Source organism: Coffea arabica, chromosome 2c (genome assembly GCF_036785885.1).
Source record: "Coffea arabica cultivar ET-39 chromosome 2c, Coffea Arabica ET-39 HiFi, whole genome shotgun sequence".
Classification (NCBI taxonomy): domain Eukaryota; kingdom Viridiplantae; phylum Streptophyta; class Magnoliopsida; order Gentianales; family Rubiaceae; genus Coffea; species Coffea arabica.
The window spans coordinates 25633337-25652666 of record NC_092312.1 but is presented as its reverse complement, the minus strand read 5'-3'; the positions used below and the strand labels follow the sequence as shown (position 1 = coordinate 25652666).

Genomic DNA, 19330 nt, shown 5'->3' with positions numbered 1-19330 from the left:
TCAGTTTTATCAAATGCACCAGCATCCATCGCTTTATCAAGAGATGTTGAAGCAATGGATGCTAATTTGGTGGCAGGACCAGTATTCACAGTGTAAGATACAGATAAGATGCTAATCAAAGTTCCAGTGCACACATGTATTAGAATGCATTGTTCTATCAAAAGTTGTTGGAGCAATGGATCCTAATACTTGAGTAAGAGCATTGTTTAGTTTAGACTGGAATATAGCATAACAACAAAATATTGCAAAAGAAATTGATAGGAGATTAAGCTAAAAGCAATTATATTGAATAATTAAGTTTAGATGTTGGACACAAGTTTAGATTATTAAAAATTAGGTAAAGACCACAAGTACCGCCAGAAGAAAGAGCTACCTTATTCGTAAATTCAGCACCTCCTGTGTGCATAGAAACACAATACTAGAGCTTTGATAGACCCCCCACAAGGTAATTCATTTGGTTTGTTTCTAATGATGTAACATCGTGGACCTGTTACTTGTTTCTCACAGTAAATTCTTTCCATGATCTTCGAAATAAAGACACAAATATTATATCAGAGACTTCAGATTCATCTGAACACAAGAGGGATATAAATTCGAAAGCATACCTGTTTAAAAATAACAATAAAACTGCAGGTCTGCTTGTTAAAAAATCAAACCCCTAGTTTTAAGTCCAACCATTTAGTCAATTGCAAGAAAAAAAAATCCAATCATCAATCACAAAATTCACCCAAGCCATTATTTACTGAGAATTCAAATATTCTATAGAAAGAAATTTACATGAAAAGAAACAATAATAAGGCATTTAACATTACTACTTCTGTCCTGCATGAATAAAAACCTAATCCCCTCCCCGCCTTGCCACAAAAGTCTACACAGAATTGATTTTATAAGTTATGTTAATAAAATTACTCCAACTCTAGCTACTGACTTGGTCTGCAGTGAACTTAAACAACAGCATTTCGACATGAAATTATCTCATTTAGTTCAAAATTGGATCTTTTGTTCTTTTTTGGTTCCTCAAACCAGATTCAGGCTTCCCTTTTGCTCAACCTATGCACCTTGAACCATCAGTAAGCCCACCCAGTAAATAAATTTCATTAAATTGCAACTATCTTACTAAACAAGTTAACAACCACAGCCCACCAAAAAGCCTAATCTGAGTCAAGAAACCCAATTTTTTGCCAAACCAGGGGTCCGACAAAATGTAAGCTAAAACAAGTCTTTAAACATCTTTTTTATGACAGTTATAAACATACCCAGACAATTAAGCACAAATTTTCTTCAGTTAGAATGGATGAAGAGAACAAGAAAGTTCCATTACTAACCAGAGGATGATAGCAGTGGTGTACTGTTGCAAGTGTCGAAAAGGTTGTTCAAGTGGGACATTGTCAAAATTGACATTGCAGCTGCCAGCGAAAAGGGTGTCAGTGTAAACAGAAGCAATCACCATTATCATCTTCCCAGCCCTCCAATTGAAGGCCCTCACATGCATACTTACATACCCCTGAGGAGACAGGAAATCAAATCTAATCTGGTGGATGAAATATAGCCACTCGACCGGAGCGTGAATAACTGCTCTTGCTACCCCGTCCCTTGGGTAGCCAGGGTAGTAGAGGATCGTTCTTAGCCATTGCTTAGCATTGGCTAGGCGGTCTTGTGGCTGTCTGACAGATCTCTAATCTTCATCCTTTTTGTCTTTTGGTACTATTAGTGAATGAAAAATTGTGTCTCATCTCTTTTGATTTTGATGTACACCAGTGGCTGTCTTACAGATATCTAATCTTTATCTTTTTTTTCTTTTGGTACGATTAGTGAATGAAAAATTGTGTCTCATCTCTTTTATTTTGATGTGCACAGTGAGCTCAAGTAGTGCCATACTCGATTTCAACTTGAACAGTGTTGACATCCTATTCAATTCGAACTCAATCGAGCAGGGAAATAGATGATTGAACTCGACTCGAAAAAAATGTTAAAAAAACTCAATGCCAACTTGATATGGCTCGAACAATTATGCTGTTACTTTTTTTTTTTCCATTATAGAATTTAATCAAGCATGCAAACCAACTTGTAAATTAACTGAAACATAACCCTTAATGGTAATTTTATAATTAAAAATACATATTATTTAAATTAAAAAATACTCGACGAGTAGCTTGTTGAGTTCGAGTACCATATATTCGGACTCGAAACTCAACTTGCATCCCCAATCGAGCTACTCGAACTCGGTCAAACCAAGTTCGAGTTGATTGGTTGACAGCTAGAAAGCAGCCCAAATCGCAATCAACCCTAGATGCGATTAGTGAATGAAAAATTGTCTAGCCTAGAGTGGGAGTAGACATTTTGACATATTCAAATCCAACAAGCATTGCAAGCAATGCAATGCAATTGAATGGAAAATAAGGGAAATTCATATTTATACTATTAGTTACAAGAAGAATCAACTCTATTGCACATTATATAACCTATATCTTGCACCTTTCCATTCTAAATCTCCAATATTTTGTGGACGTCATCCACATATATCCTGATCAGTCTCCTGAAACAAAACTGCGAAGCAATCCTTTTGCTTGTGTGTAGCTCCAACCAGATGGCTTCAATCAAATCGTTGAATTCTCCAGTGGTTCGGATATCAACTTCAGACCAAACAACCTCTCGGCATTTGCTTTTGTATCACCAATAAGGGTCTGGCATCTAGTTTCATCATGTTTTGATTCCACAAGTCTATTTGCTACATACTATCCGAACTCTTTTGTCCATGTTAACATTGGAGGCTCCTAGAAGTGCACCAAATAACTATCTATTAAAGGAACCAACTTCAAAATGCATGCTTTCTTTTATCATTCTAGATTAGGTTCAAGAGGAAATTCAAACGCATCCAACAAAAGATATTGCTATGCATTCTTTTAATGTTCTAGATTGACCTAACATATCAATAATCCTCCATGTGAAAGATCCAAATTAGGTTAAGGGGAAAATTTTAACTTATCCAATAGAAGATATTGTAAACTTCACTTAATAGGCTGAAGCGGCTAGAAGCAGATAATAAGCTTAAGAAAGTCACATTACTTGGCTTTACTTCTTCTTCCACCGAATTCTCTTAACTATTTTGAAGCTTGAGGACCCAATCCATCAGTTCCATAGCCCTTAATCATTGTTATCCATGCTACGAGGTCATCGGCGACCATTCTGTCAAAACAGATACTTCGAGTAGAAAGGCTTCTACATCTAAGATAAATATTTAGTTGATGACGGAGCACAAAGGATCAAGGGTGATCAAGCTACGAGTGATCAAGTTGTACAAGTTTCAAGCGGTCCAATCACAAGAGCTTGTGCAAGAAAACTAAGAGAGTCACTTCAAGCTCTTGTGTGCACGATTCAAGCTCGAGTTGGGGACGACTTGAGGATCATGGAAGGCTTGGACAATGAAAATTCAACCCTTTACACATTGCACCAAATTGAAGAGTTGGGTGAAGAAGATTGGTTGATTAGCTAGTTAGTCATTTGGATAGTTTTGCTTGTTGTCTTAGTCATATGTTAAGCAAGGGTTTGTTTGTCATTTACCTTGCCAATTGAGTCATTTATATTGAATAATAATTCGGTCAAACTTGTCTTCATGAAGGCCGAAAATCTAGTTGCTTATTTATTTGGTTGAAGACCGAATCTGTTTGGCACTTAAGGGTCAATTTAGTCTGAGATAGAGTAGGTTTCGGAGTCTGATAGAGCGATTTTTGGGCACGTTATGCACTACTATTCTGTCCTAATTTTGGCTACTCATGGTGCTAAGAATTGAGATTTTACTCATATTTGATATTTATGTGAATTGTAGGTGGTTGACGCTAAAAATAATCTTTTGAGATAAATTTCCATAAGATCCTTTATTTCAGAGCATGCCCACGCCAGAAACTGGGGAGACTCACCTAAAAGCCGGACCCGCGGGCTTGGTAGCAGTAGGGCCAACTAAGAGACCAGGTCTATGTGGACCAGGAGCACGGGATTAAAACCCTTAGGAAAAGAAGGGCTACTGAAGACGTTTTTTTCTTGGTTGGCGGCGGCTACAAAGATAGAGAATAGAAAAGCCAGGTTGACGACTTAGGCATGAGATTAGCTTTTAGCTTTACTTTTTCAATGATTGTTTAAAACGTTTCTTTTCTCTAGGGTAGCAATCAGAAAGCTAGATTCACGTTCAATTGATACATTAGCCTTAGTTTTTCTTTTCCCTTTCGACTTTTAACTCTTGCGCTGGACAATTCTTCATCAGCCTTTTGCTTTGTAATTACGGCTCTAATATGAAGACGAAGCCAGGTTTCTCTTTGTTATTATTTCGATTAATTCACCTTTCCCAACTCCTCGGCAATTAATTTTTGGGCAATTGTGTGGATGATATTAATCAAATCACGTGAGTTTGACATGATGAAGAGCGGCTAATTTTCTCCTCTACCCAAAGGTCGACGCACAGGCGTGGTCCATAATATCTGTGAGATTTAATCGAATTTTCATTATTTCTTCCAATTTATTGCTATTCGTGCGTTTTCTGAATTAATCGTTCATGGGTATTTTATTAATTGAATATCAATGGTCGGATGTTTAATTTAATATAATAGCCGACTGCCACGTTAATTGAATTGAATCCGTAATTGTTCGTTCAGTTGACAACTAGTGGCGACCATCATAATTGGTTTTATGTTGGGGAAACGCAAGATCTAATTTAAATAAACCTTTTTAGCGTGTTTATTGATTAGGGTTGGGTTTTTCTAACTTTAATGCAATTAGATAATTAAATTCCTATGATCATACATAGAGTTGTTTTCTAGTTAGGGAAGCAGTCAACGGTCGTACCTTAACTGTCGAAAAAGTAAGAAAGAACTGGTTGTCAGAACTTGTTGATAATTATAACCAACCTAGTAACGAATGAATGAAATATCTTTGCATCGATGATCATTTAATTGGACCGTACCTGAAAAGTTGATCCTTTGGGTAGAATTATATTAATTGCTAGTTTTAGTAAATTGCACTTGGTGAGTTAGCTTTTAAATTTTATTTATTTTATTTTCACTTTCATTTCATTGAATATCCCCGAATTTTGTTCTATTGACTTGGAAAGAAATAAATTTCTCCCTAATCCCTGTGGATTCGACCCTACTCACCACTATATACAAAATTTGTATTTCTCTTGAGTAGGTAATTATTATTGTACATACTCGACACCTGTCAATTTTTGGTGCCGTTGCCGGGGTCTGATGCTTGATTAATTTGTTTCTTTTTTAGTTCATCTTTTTTTTATGGCTACTAACATTCCGTATTTTGGTGATAGAGTGAATTTTATTTCTAGATGGGGTTATGAGACTCATGTTTTTTCTAATGATCAATGGGCTGTTGCGAATTATGGAACTTATTTTGCCTCAAGTCAATCAACTGACATATATCCAGCATTTCAAGATGGCCCAGGTGCTCCAATCGATACTTTTGGAGATTTTTCACCTCAATATCAAACATGGTATGACCTTTATTCAAATGGGTATGATCAAGGATGGTGGAATAATTCCAATTTTAATTATGAACAAAGGTCAATAGGTTTTCAACAGCAAGAGTCTCAACAACCATCATCTATATCAGGTATGTCTCTTGAAGAAATGATTGAATTATTAGCTATTAACACATATCAATTTCATCAGGAGACACAAGCGAGCATGCGTAATTTGGCAGATCAAATGGATCAAATGACATCTAGAATAATGCAATTGACTTCTCGAATGAGTGAAAAATTGCCTTCACAGATGATTATCTATCATGATAAAGATGAAAATGCAATTATCCTGACAAATGACATGAAACTGCAAGAGTCTCAAGAAGAAGAATCTAACGATGCAGTTGAAAAAGGAATTAAAGTACAAGAAATGGAAGCCCAATATCAACGTTTTCAAGTGGATGAATCCAGTGAACAATCTCCAAATGCGATGACATCTATTCCAGTTCTTAATCAATATTTACCTAACTTTTATTCTTCAATTCCTGTTAGTGAATTTGATTTTATTATATCAGAAAATTTTGAGTTTCATGACAGGAATGAGTTAAGAGTTGCGATGAAAAAATATCTCGAACCAATAAGTGCTCGTGATAGAGGAGTGAGTGAAGATTTAAAGTCATCATTTCTTTGTTTGGCGCCATCGACTAATCTATGGAAGACCATACCTCTTGTGCTAAAGGATTACTCTATTTACGAGGGATATCAAGAATACATAGAAGATGAAGTACTGAGACGAGCTACACGATTTTATTCTCCATGAATAAACATGACGATGTTTAACCAAAAACATTAAAGAAAGGCGCCGCTTGGGAGGTAACCCAACGCTTTTTTTTTTTTGTTTTAGTTTTGTTATATTTTTGAAATTTTTGTTAAGTGTTAATGCCATTTAGTGGATTGTTGTTTTGTGACAGGAAGCTGACAGTTAGACATGCCCACGTTAGGTGATCACGCCTAAGGAATGAAGTTTTGGAATTGACGGTCAGAAGACTATAGCTTCCAAGGCGTGCCCACGCCTTCCAGCCTTTGCGCCAACGAAAGTCGAAGATTGACCAGGACCCTCTCTAAACCCATTTTCTACTTTTCTCTTTTCTTGTCTTGTATGGTCTTGTCAATTTTCATTGTCTCAGCTTCTACTTTTCAATTTCTTTTGTTTTGTCTGAGTTTTCCAAGGTTTCCCCCTTATCTACCGCCACCAGAAACTCTCTCTCTCCTCTTCGTGCCACTCATCGCACGCCGCTGCCCGCCCCACCGTCGCTATTTCTCTCATCAGACAGTTTTCTTTGCTCATATTGGATTCCAACTGCCTCATCCTCATTTGCCTTAGTGTCTCACTGCATCTTCTCGATAGTCAGGGAAGTTTCACCCCCTTCATTCTTACGCTTTATTTGTCTTTGCTACATTGAGGACAATGTAGGTTTTAGGTGTGGGGGGGTGGCTTCCATTATTTCTTTTTGTTTTGTTAATAAAAACAAAAAAATGAAAAAAAAGAAGAGAAAAATGAAAAAAATATAGTTAGCCGACTTTCTGTTTATTTCTACGTTTGTTAGTTGCTAGAGCATATTGCTATGATGGATTGCACAATCATAATATACGGGTATGTGGTCATATATGCTAACTATGCATTTTGTTTTTCCCTGGCAATATCGTTGAATGTTAAATATGCTGGATTTGACCTATTTTTGAAACTTTAGGGAACTTTTGAGTCATGCACGAGCACATTATTCTTGTTTGTTTCGCTTGGATTGTTGAGTGGGTATCACACATTGTATTGGCATTCTAGAACTTGCTATTTTATACATGTCAAAATCACATTTTGTTGAACTGGATGCATTTGAAATGATAAGGGCATTTAGGATGTAATCTTCTTTAACTGTCTACAAACTATGCCTTTATCTTGTCTCCTAATAGTGAACCAATTTGAGCTTTTATCATTCGTTTTTATTTGTTAGCCGTGTTTGATAACCCATGACCTTTTTAGACTTTCTTGTTCAACCTTGTGTCATTAAGAAATGTCTGAAATTCATTACTTGTGCAAGACAAATAAATCTATGGTCGCAAGTGTTGTCAGAATAAATGTTGTATGGTACTGTTTCTGTGCACCTGGAACAAGAAGGGCAGAAATCGGCAATAAACTGGTGAGCAGAAGACTCTGTCTTCCAGGGCGTACCCACACCTTGCAAGGTCTCCTTCTTAAAAAACAAGAAAAAAAGAAAAAAAAAGAAAGAGGGAGAAGCTCGTGACCAGAAGACTCCGGCCTACAAAGCGTGCCCACGCCTTGCAAGCCGTTTGTCTCCAAAAAAAAAAAAAAAAAAAAAGAGGACGAGTTCAATACTTGCACAGTGAAAATAGCAAATGAAAATGCCTTGCTTGAGAAATTTCCCGGAAAAGCGTTGTGATTATGTAGTAGATATTGGACATTCTCTTAACACATTACACCCTAACTTTACTTTCTTATTCCGCCTTTTACCTAAGTTCCATTACAACCTTATCAAAATCCATTTGATTTGTGTATTTAGTTCACTTTTGAGTGGTAGAGATGTGATAAATGTGCAAGCCTATGGTATGTCATTCCGTGATGTTAATTTGAGCGTTCCTTGTATCCATACATTCTCTTGTAGGTGGCGAGTGTTCCTGTCCATACTTTTTGGATAACCACTTGTCCTGTGTATTCTCATTTTGGCGACATTGTCAGGGATCTGAGATGCCTGTGTTAGTATAGATGACTATGCACCCGTTGCTATCTTGATTGTAGTTCTGAGTTTCAAAATGTTTGAGGACAAGCATTGTCTAGGTGTAGGGGGATTTGATAGAGTGATTTTTGGGCATGTTATGCACTACTATTCGGTCCTAATTTTGGCTACTCATGGTGCTAAAAATTGAGATTTTGTTCATATTTGATATTTATGTGAATTGTAGGTGGTTGACGCTAAAAATAATCTTTTGAGGCAAATTTTCAGAAGACCCTTTATTTCAGAGCGTACTCACGCCAGAAACTGGGGAGACTCACCTAAAAGCCGGACCCGCGGGCTTGATAGCAGCAGGGCCAACTAAGAGACCAGGTCTATGTGGACCAGGAGTACGGGATTAAAACCCTTAGGAAAAGAAGGGCTATTGGCGGCGGCTACAAAGATAGAGAATAGAAAAGCCAAGTTGACGGCTTAGGCATGAAATTAGCTTTTAGCTTTAGTTTTTCAATGATTGTTTAAAACGTTTCTTTTCTCTAGGGTAGCAATCAGAAAGCCAGAATCACGTCCAATTGATACATTAGCCTTAGTTTTTCTTTTCCCTTTCGACTTTTAACTCTTGCACTGGACAATTATTCGTCAGCCTTTTGCTTTGTAATTGCGGCTCTAATACGAAGACGAAACCAGGTTTCTCCTTGTTGTTATTTCGATTAATTCACCTTCCCCAACTCCTCGGCAATTAATTTTTGGGCAATTGTGTGGATGATATTAATCAAATCACGTGAGCTTGACATGATGAGGAGTGGCTAATTTTCTCCTCTACCCAAAGGTCGACGCGCAGGCGCGGTCCATAATATCTGTGAGATCTAATCGAATCTTCATTATTTCTTCCAATTTGTTGCTATTCGTGCGTTTCCTGAATTAATTGTTCATGAGTATTTTATTAATTGAATATCAACGGCCGGATGTTTAATTTAATATAATAGCCAACTGCCACGTTAATTGAATTGAATCTGTAATTGTTCATTCAGTTGACAACTAGTGGCGACCATCATAATTGACTTTATGTTGTGGAAACGCTAGATCCAGTTTAAATAAACCCTCTTAGCGTGTTTATTGATTAGGGTTGGGTTCTTCTAGCTTTAATGCAACTGGATAATTAAATTCCTATGGTCGTACCTAGGGTTATTTTCTAGTTAGGGAAGCAGTCAACGGTCGTACCTTGACTGTCGAAAAAGTAAGGAAGAACTGGTTGTCAGAACCTGTTGATAACTATAACCAACCTAGTGACGAATGAATGAAATATCTTTGCATCGATGATCATTTAATTGGACCGTACCTGAGAAGTTGATCCTTTGGGTAGAAATATATTAATTGCTAGTTTTAGTAAATTGCACTTGGTGAGTTAGCTTTTAAATTTTATTTATTTTATTTTCACTTTCATTTCATTGAATATCCCCTAATTTTGTTCTATTGACTTGGAAAGAAATAAATTTCTCCCCAGTCCCTGTGGATTCGACCCTACTCACCACTATATACAAAATCTGTATTTCTCTTGAGTAGGTAATTATTATTGTACAAGCTTGACACCTGTCAGAGTCCATGTAAGGTTATAAATAAGCCTAACCTCAAACGTTTTGATGGTCAGAATTTTTATACAATTTTCGTGAGTTTATTTCACATTCTCTTTTCCAAGAGAGCTTCCTTTGAATACTTGAGAGTTTTCTTAAGCAATTCGATCTGAACTTATCAATCAAGTACCTCCTTGATTGTGGCGTTTCTCTACCTACAAATTTGGTTCATTAATTCGATTAGTTACGGGTTGATATCGTATCAATATTGTTAACTCATAGGATTATTAGGGCCAAGTTTTTCGCTGCCAAACTTAGGTGTTAGTTGTCTAGATCGTGACGAGTGAATCACGGGTTTCGTCTTCGACGGAGTTTGTCTCACATCATTAGTGTTAACAATTCTAATGGTACATCCTTCATCAAAATGATGCTATATGATGCTATTGGCTAAGTCTAAGCTTGTGACACTATTGGCTAACCCTTAGTTTTCAAATGAAATTCACTCTCATCTAAGAAATTTAAATTTAAAAAAACATGCATTAGTGATTACAAAGAAGATGCTTTGGTGGTTACAAAGAGTAATATCATATTAACTTCTTCAAAGAAATAGACAAACAAATTGCATATATATAATATATAAAAGAATAAAGTTGGTCTCATTGCATATGCCAAATTAGAAGAAAGGTAATCTATTCTCCTTTTTTAAATGGTACATTTAGCTAATTAATCAATGTAAAGAGATGTTGCCTTCCATTTAGATTATGACACAATGCTACAATCTTCTTTGACCAGGATCTGTTCTATAGGTTTCAACATTGGTTGGAATTGTAATGTTGCTATCGGAGAACAGGATTTGTTCTATAGCATCATTCCCAAACTCCATTTCAACATTGGGTGGACTGGTCATACGGTTGTCCAAAAGATGCTTCAATATAGGGCAGCATGGTCATGCGATTGTCCAAGAGAGTGTTTAAACTTTTGACATATTATAGTCTCTAGTTTTCCATGGAAAACTTTATACATAGATTCTAAAAATTTTGTAAAAGTATTTTAGCCAAAAGTTTGAGGAAAACATATGAATCCTTAAGTGCAAATAATCAAATGTTTGAATCTATGTGAAATTAACTCATATCTTAATGTAAATGATTGATTGAGTTTATTTCATATTAATATATGAATCTAATATACATTGAAGCACTTTAATTAATCAACCTAAGCAAGGAAGAGCCTACTTTTTTAATCTTTACTACTACGAAACTAAATTGTGGGGAAAAATTCAATAAACATTGACCATTCCGAAAATAAAAGTAGGATGTAACCAACAAAGAGACAATAAAAAGATAGGTGGTTAGCTTTATGAAAAAATGAAAACAAAACATTTTAACATCAAATCCTTGCTGTAAAATGATAAAAGAAAGGAGTCCTAAAGAAAAATTATAAAAACAACGTATGAAATTAGGATACACTTGAATTAATTTCTTGTAATACCTTGTAAAAATATAAAGAACAATTCTTATATAGATGGAAAAAACACTAAAAGAAATAATTAGTCCACTTTAAAAGAGTTTTCTTCACTAACTATGTTAGCAAATAGCTTTTAGTACATATTTGACATACATAAAAGTCACGTCTATTTTTATAGTATATACACATAAAAACAATGGCTAATAAATTGAAATAATCTCACAAAAACATATCACATGTCATTTTCTTAATGTGCCAATAATATATTCTACAACAGTATAATATATCTTAGATTTTTTTAAACATAACATGGGCATTTATATAATTTCCATTTATTTTTTAATTCCAATGGTAATATTCAGATATTTCGGCATTTTTCCTTTTTCCTCTACATCCAATGTTGTTCCTTTTGTTTTCTTTTCCTTTCCTAGTACATTATAGAATAATAGTAGAGAAAGATATTCTACACTATTATTACTTGGATTTGTAATTTAAAGTCATTCAAAATGTTTGTTTAAGTGGATCTACTTTAAAACAATGCAAAAATTTCTAAGAAACAAAGAATTTTTGAAACAAATGCAAGCTGCATTGAAAAGTTGGTGAATTATATATACTAACAGCGAAGAGATGTTATACATGGTATACCTTGCACATATTAGTTTAAGAGAACATGATTTGTACATTGCCTGGTCTTGCTTACGGTTAAGTTTATAATTTAATAGTATATTAATTTGCAAGGTTGTTGTGTACATAAAAATTTTTAGAAAATGCAAAATGAGATACTTGAATTATGAATTCCATTTTATAACAGAAAATGCAAAAATAAAATGAACAATTAATGTGTAGTTATCTAATTTGGTTTGTCTTTTCTTAGCTAACTATATGTTCTAAAGAAAATATTCTGGTAAAAAAGGATATGTATGTAGGTATTGTGCTCGAATTGAGTTATAGAAACACTTTAGAAAACCAAAAGAAAGTGTGCTATAGATGTTATGCACGTATTATATTGGGTCCTGCCTCTCTTTGATTTCATATTTTAAAACATGATAAAGATTATTAGCCAAAATAATTTCATAAGATCAATATTTTATTGTGATTTAACAGTCTCTCAAATAAATTTTTGGTTAAAGAATTAATATTCTCATGTTAGTCTACTTGTTTAATTCTAGCTTGAGATTTTAGTCTTCTGTTTGTTTTGTGGGACAATGTTACTCATTTGTAACCTATATCTGTCAAATATAATTCATTTTTAATCCTACCAAAAATAAACAATCAAAATAAGTGAACTTCACTTAATTTGTTAGAAGTCATACATTAAAGATTTATATGTCAAGCTGTAAGTCATATCAACTTATAATTTGGGATATTACAAGATAGTTTCTTTGTATACTATTCTTTCTTGGAGATTAAAAGATATTTCTTCTAAAATCATTCTTTCTTGTAGCTTTTTTTTTTTTTTTTTTGGGTTCTTTGTTGCTTAAAAAGTACAGCTAGATATAATATCGTGTTAGGTTTTACCCAAATTCAATTTAGATTCAATGTCCTTAATTACCAATTTCAATCTACTGAAAGTCTATTTCGTACTTTTATTCAATATGTCGATTGTTGATAGATTCTACAACCATGTTTAATTCCCTTAGCCTAAAGAATATTAACTCATTTAAGAATCTTCAAAAAAATTCACTGTGGATTATTAAGGAATGGAGAGTTTCTTACTTTAACCTGAGAGGTCCTTTTTTTTTTTTCCTTTAAATTGTTATAAAACTAATAAACTACTATAGTATGAATAGAGATATTAGAGGAAAAGTAGAGCAATGGAGAATGATATTCTTGTATTCCAACAAATACCAAAGTCCTTCTAAAGGGTGTCAATGTACCTCTATATATAGGTACTACAAGATCAAAGGTACATAAATCCTATTAAACACCCACTAACAAACTTATGACTTTGTCATAAGAATCTTGCCTGTTAGTTCTCTTATGAATTTGTCACTTCTCCTATGCGGCTCCAGGATTCTGTTTTTTCTCAAACGCAAAATTAGAGTTTCTTGCCTTATTCTTCTCATTTTTTTTTCACTTTTCTTCTTCTCCCTCCACTCCAAAAATCTCTTCTTTCTTTTATTTCACACACATATACACATGAAAACTCTCTCTTCTTATTGTTATTTTCTTTTTCCCTCTTCTCTCTTCTCTTCCCTTCTTTGCTCTTTTCTTTTTTCTTTTTCTTTTTTTTTCCTCCTATTAGATTTGAAATCTTTCAAGGAACAGTTGTATGGAATTGGACTCCTAATTTGGATCTGCAAATTCATTTCTATCTTTACACCAATCGAAGACCAACGGAAGGAAAAAAATTTTCAAAAAATTATCAAATAAAATTTTGGAAAAAAAATCGGATTCTAACCAGTTTTACCGGTTTTTTTTTATCAAACCCGATTTTTGACTGAATTTGATTGAATTTCTTATAGGTCATTTTGTAAGGAGATTTGGGCCAATTGCCTGGCTGGTTTTCGGTCCAATTGATCCGAGTTTAAAAACAAAGCCGAGCATCCAATTTTTTGAAAGGCACTAGGAAGGGGTTTAACCCTTTCCCCATCTTTCCTTTTTTTTTTTATTATTTAAATGAAAATTTGGGTCAGATCAGCCCATCATGGGCGCCCAACCGTTTATTCTAACTACTCGAGCCTAAATCAGGAGGGAAAAAGAATATACTGAAATGAACAAAGTGCTGCTAAGAATTACATTAGTAGACTTCTTCTACAGATACCTACATCTTGTTAAACAATCGGCACCAGCATAATGTTTTCTTGGGTTGCGGTAAGCCTTTGGCACACCAAGAATGAGATTAAGGTCCTGTCTGATAACTCAATTTAGCACTTAAATTTAATGGATTCAAATCTTAATATGTTCAGACGCTTTTGATAACCAAAAATTGAATATCTGAATTAATTAAATTGTACTGAATTTTCTAGGCAAAATTTGCTCCCAAAAAAAATAATAAAGTATTGACATATCACTGAATGTGATATACACTCAAATATATTTGATTTAATATTTAACAATTCAATAATTTAATAAATTCAGATTTCAGTTTTCAAACTTCAATTTTATCAAGCGCCCTAAGTGTAAAGGTAAAACCGAGTAAAGTGAGAGGGACCAATTACCAATAAAATGTGAGTGTGCAATTAAGATGACAAGGAATGTGCACTAAGAGAAGACTCCAAACATTATAGCGGGAAAAGAGAAATATATATTTAAAAGTCGAGGCTTCACGGTCATTTAACTAGTGTCAAAAAATTCTTTCTTGAAAAGACAAGTTATGGTGATTTCACGATGGAGTGCCGCTAAGGAGCCTAGGTAAAATAGTACTGGTAAAAAAGCATTGGAGACCCTAACAAAAATAGTAACTGCTGGCTCAAATTTATGTTGTTGTAGTTGTACACTTCGAAATAACAAGTGTAAACAAGTTTATGGCGCCTGCAAATGTATTTCTGGTAAAATAAAAACTCTCGGACCAAGTTCGAAATTTCAGTTTGTCGCCCCTAACCCAATCATACTTCTATGGTTCAATCCACCGTGGATCTCAAAAGTAGCAAAGGAAAGAGAACTGCTTTTTCTTTTTTTGATTGACTCAACTACAACAGCAATTACCAGATTTTTCATTAACCCAAAAAAGAAAAAAAGCAAAAAAAAAAAAAAAAAACTCTAATGAATCTTCCAGCAAGGTCCAACTAGACCTAACACCCGAGAACAAGTACAAACTGGCACGGAGCATGCTACTTTCCTCGCAAGCTCTTGAAATATAAGCTGGTTCGGGTGGTAGGAGCCGATCGATCACTTTCTTGTAAGAGAGGTTGTGAGTTTGAATTTCGTTGTCAGTATTAGGATTGTGTTGGTGGGTGAAATCTAAGAATCCTAAAAACAAGCAAGGAACCCCTATAAACAAGTAACTTATAGTCCTCAAGATGTCTTGATTCGTGGTGATAAGATGTCTTGATTCGTGGTGATGATCAGAATCGAATCTATCCAAACTTTATCCTATCAAAAAAAAAAAAAAAAATTGGAAGTCAAAGGAATACCTTTAACGAGATATTGAGTTAATTAATTCTCCTTCTGCCCAAAAACTGTCCCCCAATATAGTTTTTTTATTTTCTTTGATATCTGGTTTTCCATTTTTGGACAACAATTATGGACTTAGGGAAGGTCCGGTTGTATCATTGCCTGATTCCATTCAGTTGTTATATAGAGTATAGTATTTACTGTACAATTATATCACATTTTTGTATGAAGGATCTGAATATTTTGTTCATGTACATTACCTTTTTTGCGAATTTAATACTATAATGTGATTTTAGAACAAATAATATAGTAAAATCAATAACAACACTGAACAACAAAAGTGCAACTATACCTTCTCTAGATCTAACAATTACCATATAAACCAAGGTGGCTAGATTGGGGTTTTTTTTTTTTTCCTGGGTAGGATGCTACATGATGCACCATTATGTATAATATATATCAATAGATTCACAAAGCAATTCACCCCCAAAGCACACACTAGCTCACACACGCATACACAGAGACAACTGAGATGATGAACCGACAACAAAAAGCACATTTCAGCCACCACCATGTCTTGATTCCCCTCATGCTTGATGAAGGTAAGAAAATCAACTGCAATGGCTGTGAAACAACCGACATTTTCAGCCACGATCATTTCTTGTTTTCCCTCAAGCTTGATGAAAATACCAAAAAAGTTGTTTTCAATGCCTGTGAAAAGCAACTCACAGAGCCCTTCCATGGCTGCATGAAATCCTACTATTACCTGCATGACCATTGTCTCATAGCACCTGGTTCTGTGCAGAATCCATCTCACCCTTCTCATCCCTTGACCTTTCTCTCATTTCCAACCAATTCTAGCCATTCTTACACCTGTGATGCTTGTGGAGGCACAGGCAGTGGCTTCATCTACAGTTGTGCTCATTGCAAGTTCGACCTCCATTTGCATTGCGCCTCTTTGCCTGATTCAGTAATGCTTGGCGGGCACCATCCTCATGAACTTAAAATCAGGTTAATACAACGACAAGAACATCGCGCTTGAGTGTGACATGTGTGATATATATTTGGGAAAAATTGTTGGTTTTGTCTTCGTAGTAAATGTGATTTTGGGGCGCACTTGAATTGTGCAAGGAATCAACGATTAGAAGACTCCCAAGCTGGCGGGGTGGAAGAACCAGAAGAGGAAGATTTAGACATTAGAAAGAAGAATCAAGAGACAAAGGGAGCTGTGCTGAACCAAATAAAAAATAGGAGTGGATTAAGCAACTCATCCACCTGAAAAGTTAAAAGTGCCAGTCCTGAAAGGCTGGAAATCTGCAGCTTAAAATTCTAAAAAGATAAAAAAGTTTCCAATGATGAAGAGCTGAAATTGACATAAACCTGACAGAAGACCCCAATAAGGATGTGGAGGATATTAATAACCCTGAAAGTTCATATATGAGATATGAACACAAAGTCAAGAGTTTTAAGCATGGAGGCAGTTATCCGAAGATTAGCAACCGGCAATCATATATCTTCAGAGCCCGCAACAGGATCAACAAGTGACCAGTCACTCCATGGTTCCGCAACATGCGTCGGCGAAATAGTGTTATCAACTTTACTTAATACCTCAAGATACTCGATCATGGGGCAAATATAATATTGGAATGAGAGGTATATATCCAGCATCCTTCATTTGGTCTACAAGCTTATGAAGCATTTCTTCTATTTCACTGTGAGTCCTACCTTTTGATATGAACTCATGCCTGATGTTCCTCACCTCAATCCAACTATAAGCTGCTTCTTTACTTAGACCCCTTTCATCCATAAGATGTCTGACTCTACAAGCTTCATCCCACCATCCAGCTGCACTATATACGTTAGACAGCATTACATATCTTGCTGAATTTTCTGGTTCCAGCTCAAACAAAGCTTCTGCTGCTCTTGTAGCAAGGTCTATGTTCCCGTGGATCCTGCAAGCACTCAAAAGTGCACCCCACATGCCAACATGATCTGATCCTTCGGGAGCTCGCTCCACTAATTCGCATGCTTCTTTGAACTTATTTTTGCGCCCAAGCAAATCAATCAAGATAGCATAGTGATCCAACCGAGGGACTGTGCCAAAGTCTTTCTCCATTCTGTCAAGAATTTGGAATCCTTCAGATACCAACCCTGCATGGCTGCAAGCAGACAAAACTCCAAGAAAAGTAACATAATTTGGATGTACACGTGTTTCCCTCATACACTTGAATAGGGCCAGTGAAGATTCTGCCTGACCGTTTTGTGCAAGACCAGTTATCATTGAATTCCACGTAACAACATCCTTGTCATGGAATCTTTTAAACAGTGTCATTGAAGACCTCATGTCTCCGCACTTACAGTACATATCAACCAGAGCATTGACCACATAAGCATTATGGTAATCAGCAGTACTTGCACCTCTAGTGATACGCCCATGGACTTGTTTCCCTCTTTCCACAAGAGCTAAATCTGCACAAGCACTTAAAACACTAACATAACTGAATGCGCTAGGAACAACACCTTCTTCCAACATTTGGGAGAACAGATACAATGCCTTCTCTCCCTGACCATTTTGTGCAAACCCTGAGATCAAAGCAGTCCAAGAAACCACATTCCTCTCCGGCATCTGATGAAAAACCTTACAAGATTCTTCTAATCTACCTGCCTGTGCATAAGCAACCACAATCGAAGTCCAGGACACAATATCCCTCTCTTGCATATGACTGAAAACCATATATGACCACTGGGGCCTCCCACATTTTCCGTAAGCATCAATCAGGGAATTACATAGAACAACACCAAACTGCAAACCATTGACAATAGCAGCTCCATGTACTTGACCCAACAACCTCAACGAACCCAAGCTAGCACAAGCATTCACTAAACTAACAACGGTATATCCATCAATCCTTAAAGAATCCTCCTTTTGCATTCTTTTAAAGATATTTATCGACTCCCTGTAAAACCCATGTTTTGTTAGGCTCGAAATGACTGAATTGTAGCTCACAACATTTCGTGCAGGCATTAGGTCGAACAGTTGGTAAGCTTTCGAAAACCATCCCATTTGGGCATAGGCAGATATAATTGTGTTCCAGGAGTGACTGTTTTTCACCGGGACATCAATGAAGGCCTTCTCAGCACAGGCAATGGAGTTGCATTTGGAGTACATATCCATCAAACGGTTCGTGACGAAAGTGTTGAGAGTCAGCGCTGTTTTGATGAGAAGCGAGTGTAATTGTCTTCCTAGCTTGAGGTTTTTAGCGTTGATGCATTGCGAAATAAGGGATGTGTAACGCGGTATCGGGTCAATGGCCGAGAGTCCTTCACTTGGCTGCATAGAATAGAAGAATATGGTAATAAGAGATGTCGGTTACATAAATCCATTTTATACCGTCAAACATATAATTCAATTCTAACTTTAGTCCCTCAACTTTTAAGATTATAAAATTATAGAGAACAAAGTAGAAAGTTATCACAGAATTTAAATAATCAATTAGATTTGTAATCTACAAGCGTCTAACCACATAATTCTTTGAGTGGTCAAAGTTGAAGCACTAGAAGCTAAAAGTCATCAATAATTATTTCAAGTCTCATATATTGAGAGTTTAGTTTGACTTCAAGTTAATATGTTTATCTAGCTAATCTTGGGATTAGTAAAAGAAAAATGCTAGTACTTTATACGACATACAAGTCATTACAATTTACAATAGAGAGAAAGGTAAAGATGGCCAAGTAAATAATGGCGCGTCATTAAGAGCCTAAGTAAAATATTAATTTAAAAAAAAAAAAAAAGAAGCATTGGAAGCTCTACAAAGAAGTGACTCAACTTTTTATTGCTGTAAACAACGAAATAACAAAATTGCTCTTACCAATTTGAACCAAATTAGATTAATTACATCACCTTTTAAATTCTTTTATCTCAATACGTGCTAGTTTTCTTGTTAATTACTCGTATAATTTCACAGATATACCACCGACTTAGTTATGTTAAAATAGTCAAAACTAATAAGAATACGTGTAATAAGTCTTAT

At 35.5% G+C, this 19330-nt stretch overlaps 1 protein-coding gene and 1 non-coding gene across 2 annotated transcripts; one reads left to right on the top strand and one right to left on the bottom strand.

Moving 5' to 3' along the window:
- Positions 1 to 1451: 1451 nt before the first annotated feature.
- Positions 1452 to 1674, top strand: LOC140036072 (small nucleolar RNA U3). Its single transcript, XR_011839957.1, has one exon. It is a non-coding gene; the product is annotated as a small nucleolar RNA U3 (small nucleolar RNA).
- A 15234-nt stretch (positions 1675 to 16908) lies between these two features.
- LOC140035575 (pentatricopeptide repeat-containing protein At2g13600-like) lies at positions 16909 to 18468 on the bottom strand. The gene has a single exon (XM_072076849.1). The coding sequence runs from the start codon at positions 18466 to 18468 to the stop codon at positions 16909 to 16911; it is 1560 nt and encodes a 519-aa protein (XP_071932950.1).
- Between the last annotated feature and the right edge of the window lie 862 nt (positions 18469 to 19330).